At 67.9% G+C, this 4,571-nt stretch overlaps 1 protein-coding gene across 1 annotated transcript; it reads right to left on the bottom strand.

Moving 5' to 3' along the window:
• Window positions 1-1,157: 1,157 nt before the first annotated feature.
• ANKLE1 (ankyrin repeat and LEM domain containing 1) lies at window positions 1,158-4,571 on the bottom strand (the record flags this gene model as incomplete). The annotated part of the gene is made up of 7 exons (XM_080359193.1): window positions 1,158-1,366; window positions 1,686-1,815; window positions 1,894-2,053; window positions 2,147-2,309; window positions 2,383-2,995; window positions 3,134-4,422; window positions 4,523-4,571. 7 exons carry the CDS (start codon window positions 4,569-4,571, stop codon window positions 1,158-1,160), a joined length of 2,613 nt encoding a protein of 870 aa, XP_080215319.1.

The raw sequence follows: 4,571 nt of genomic DNA on the forward strand, positions 1-4,571 counted from the left end.
ACGAGCAACAGCTCGTTACCTGCTGACGCTGATCTGTACATAACCCAGCACAACTATCATCTCCTCCCTTCCGTGCTTCGCATCCCGCTGCCAGGAGCCAGGCAGGACCAAGAAGGTACATGAGAAGTGTCAAGCGGGGACCCGAGTGCTGTCACAGGGTGACAGGGTGGGAGGCTGAGTGAGCCGGGAGGACTCTGCGCTCGGGGGGTGCCCCCAGCCTCCCCACTTGCTTTCCCTCTTATTTCCCCTCATCTAAAACCAAAGAAACGACCATTCCCATGGAAACCTCACACCCATCCGGCATCCCACCCAGCCCCCCCAGTGGGGCCGACATCGCACCCCGGGGGCTCCAGGCTGGGCAGGGAGCTGGCACCCACCTCCAACACCTTCCTCGAGGCCGAGCCCGTCTTTGTCCCCAATCTGAGCGACGTAGAACAGGAAGGGTCCTTCAGAGCCATCCTCGGCGTGACAGGGACCCTGTGTGACAAGTGTCCCCAGGCAGCTCCCGCCCTCTCCCAGCGCAGGGGCAGAGCTGCCCCTCTCCCCCCTCCCCCCAGCCACAACCTGTCTCATAATGAGAATTTTAATGACTCTGCATTAAGATGGTTTCCACGAGCCCTTTCCCCCCTTTCCCTCCCCATCCTGGCCAGGGGACACCCCGCAGCACAGCCAGGGTACCCAGAAACACCACCGTACCCCAAAACACGGCTTAGCCCCCACCGCTACCCCCCCGGCCAGCTCCAGGCGACCGTGGCTGCCCGGCCACCAACCACGGCTCTTCCACCTCCGTTTGTCACCGAGTCTGTGTCGCTTGTCCCCGTGCCGCTCGCGCTAAGGCCGAGGCAAACCGCGCACCGCGACCCCGCCGCCGAGCCACGCGCCGCCTTCGTGCCATTTCAGACAGTAAAGCCGTGTTATATTCTCAGCTGTGTTATATTCTCGGCCGTGTTATATTCTCAGCTGCCTCTGACTCGATGGCGGGGAGAGACGTGGCGGGCCCAGGGAGCGCGGCAGAGCCGGGGGGCAGAGCCAAAAATCACATGTGGCCATTCCTCAGCAAAAAAACAGAGCTGCAGTGATTTATTTAGAAAAATAGCTAAATCCTTGCCAGTGTTCACGACTTAAAAACCACTCCCGGAGTGCAGCCGCCTTTTTGGCTATGGCAGAGGGGAGGTGCAGGCAGGGGGTGCCCCCCGGCCCCCTCCCGGGATGTCGTGCGGCCGGAGCTGCCGCTCGCCCTCGGCCAGGAAGATGCGCAGGGCCCTGTGCAGCATGTGGACGCCCAAGCGCCGGCGCTGTGCCGCCGGCCAGCTCGCTGCCGCGCCGTAGCAGTTCCCCTTCCTCTGGTTGGTGATGGTCTGCAGCCCTGCGGGGAGGGGGTCAGCACCCGAACCCCCACCTGCTGCCCCCCAGCAGCACCCGCAGCCCCATGTCCCCCACCAGCACCCGCTCCCTGGCAGCTTTTCCAGCAGGGAATGGGGGCTTGGGGGTTATGATCACACCCTGCGCCGGCAACTGGGGACCCCAAAGTCCCCGTGTCCCCCAGGATGGGCTGTGCCCCCTGACTCCTGCATGGGGTGGGACAGAGGGATGCAGGGAGTGGGGGCAGTGGCAGAAATAACGCTGGGAGCGGAGACAGGGGAGCAGGACAGCACCGTGTCCCCCCCCCCGGGGGTCCCACTCACCCAGAGCCTCGACCAGGCAGCTCTCCCGCGTGTACGCCTCGGCCGGGACGCGGTTCTGGAAGCAGAGCACAGAGACGACCCCGTGCCCGCTCGTCCAGATCTCCAGGATGCGCCGCACCTTGGGGCAGCCCTGCGGGACAGTGGGGACCGTCACCACGGCCCCGAGCCCCCCACGCAGCCCCCAGCCCACCCCCGCAGCCCACCGCACCCTCTGCGTCCCGGCGCGGTGCTGGCTCAGCGCCTCGGTGAAGTGACAGTACGGCCGTGCCCGCGTCCCCTTGCCCACGTAGAAGATGGATTTGACGAAGGTCCTGAAGCACTCAGCCGGGCTCAGCTGGTGGGAGCGCAGCGGCAGGTTCTGGGTGATCCTGGGGGTGCGAAACCCTCAGTTTTGGGACTTGATGCCTCCCTGGGTTCCCCGCTTGGGGACAGGGGACACGGGGGCAGTGGCGTGGCCCTACCTGGGGTCGAGAAGGAGGTAATTGAAGCTGGACTTGAGCAGCCCCTCGCGCCAGTGCCGGCTGCGGTCGGGGCGGTCAAACTGCTGCGCCAGCACCAGCTCGTCCTGCGCGCAGTCGGGGATGCGGCCGGTCCGCAGCGCGGCCACCAGCTCGGGGCTGTGACCTGGGGTGGTGTTGGGGGACACCGTCAGCCCCACGCTGGCACCGCAGGGCAAACGGGGGTTCCCAGGACTCACCTGCCCGTGTCCCCTGGTGTCCCCTCGCCAGCTGCTCCAGCCGCCGCAGGTAAAGCCGCCTGGTGAACTCGGTGACGGGTCCCGGGTTGTCCCCCAGCGCCCGCAGCCGCCGGCGCAGGGATTCATCCGAGAGGGGATGTGGCGGCACCCTGCACCCTCGCCCATCCAGGACCACGGTGTCCTCGAGGCTGCTGGTGGCCTCTGTGCTGGGGCTGTGACACCCGATGGGTACCTGGCCCCCCTCCTCATCCTCGGGGTGCCCCCCGGTGCAGTGGGTGCTGCAGCCGGTGGGTGGCAGTGACACAGATGGTGGCCGCGGGGCCCGGAGGCAGATGGAGCTCCCATGGGGCCACAGCGGCTGGTGCGTCCCCAAGGGTGGGGGGTCATGCCACCCAGAGCCACCCTGCAGCATCCTGAGGCTGGAGGGGCTGCCAGCGGCACGAGGGGAGCCCTGAGCATCTCTTGGGGTGTCCTGGGGGTGGCCAGTGTCCGCAGGGACCAGCAGAACCGTGGGGCTGGAGCCAGGAGAACCCTGAGCATCTCTTGGGGTGTCCTGGGGGTGACCGGTGTCCCCAGGGACCAGCAGGACTGTGGGGCTGGAGCCAGGAGAGCCCTGAGCATCTCTTGGGGTGTCCTGGGGGTGACCGGTGTCCCCAGGGACCAGCAGGACTGTGGGGCTGGAGCCAGGAGAGCCCTGAGCATCTCTTGGGGTGTCCTGGGGGTGACCGGTGTCCCCAGGGGCCAGCAGGACTGTGGGGCTGGAGCTGGGGGAGCTGATCTGGCTGGGGGCTCTGGGGAGGATCTCGGTGTCATCCAAAGAGCCTGTCCCCTCCCTGTCCCCACTGGACACATCCTCGCCCCCCGGGGTGACACAGTGCCCTGAGGTGGTGACAGGGTCCCTGGGGACACCCCGGGGTGCCCTGATCCTGGGGGGCCTCCGGGGCATCTCCAGCGTCTCATCAAAGAGGGAGGAGGAAGAGGAGGTGCCGAGTCGCTGCGCAGAGGCCTGGAGGCGGCTCCTGGTCCTGGGGGTGACGTGGAGGTGCCTGGGGGGGTCCAGCCCCCCGGGGGTGACATCCCCAGCTGGGCTGCAAGGGGGTTCCGCAGTACGGGGTGGGGAGCCCCGGAGGCTGCACCCCTGGAGCCGCACGAGCAGCTCCCCCAAACCACCTGCCTCTGAGCCATCTGCACAGCGAGGGGTTGCCTTGGAGCCCCCCCCAAAATCCTCACCCACATGTGGGGGGCTGGCGAGGGGCAGCTCTGTCCCCCTGGCTGCCCCGGGCTGGGGGGAGCAGCGGTGCTGAGCCCCCTCGGCCTCGCTGGGCTCCAGGGTCTCCACGGCAGTGACAAAGTGCTCGCTGGCACCGCTGCTGTCCCCAAGGCTGCTGCTGTCCCAGCCGCCGCTCCCCACCGTGAGCACTGTTGTCCCCAAGCTGGGGGCAGCGGAGGCCGCAATGCCCAGCCCTGCCCAGCCCCTTGGTGGTCCCTGGGGGACACCGGGACGGCGCTGAGTGACAACACCCGGGATGTCACCATCCCCGGGGCACCGGCACGCCACGGAGCAGCCGCTCAGGCCACCGCGGAGCAGGGGGGTTCTGGGTGATACCCCATGTCCCCCCAGGACCCTCCTGCAACACCGGGGATGGGGGCAGCTCAGGGACCCGCCAGGACCAAACTCCTGCTGGGGAGGGGGCCTGGGGTTGTCCCCAGCACTGGCCTTGGGGACAGCCCAGGGGTGACCCCCCATCCTTCTCCCCACTGTCCGGATCTGGGGTCCCTCCCCAAGCTCGTCCCCATCCAAGAGCAGCGTGCTGGAGGCGAGGGGCTGCGGGGGGACAGCTGGGAGGGATGGGGGGGCTGGGGGACACCCCCACCAGAGCAGGGGGTCCCCAGAACCGCAGCCACCCCCCAGCTCCTCCAGCAGTGACTTGCGGGTGCTGCTCAGGGGCTCGGGGCCATCATTGGGGATCCCAGAGGTGACGCTGCCTTCGGTGTCATCCTCGGTCAGGAAGGACAGGGAGCGCCTGGGCACCCATGGGTCTGGGGACAGAGATGGGGGTCAGCGTCCAGCCCGAACTGGAGGGGTGGGTCAGCCCCCCCGACACCCACATCCGTCGAGGGGACACCCCGGGGACCTCACCCTCCACGGGGTCCCAGCCGCGGCTGTGCTGCAAGTCCCGCAGGATCAT

This window comes from Nesoenas mayeri (genome assembly GCF_963082525.1).
Source record: "Nesoenas mayeri genome assembly, chromosome: 25".
Lineage (NCBI taxonomy): Eukaryota > Metazoa > Chordata > Aves > Columbiformes > Columbidae > Nesoenas > Nesoenas mayeri.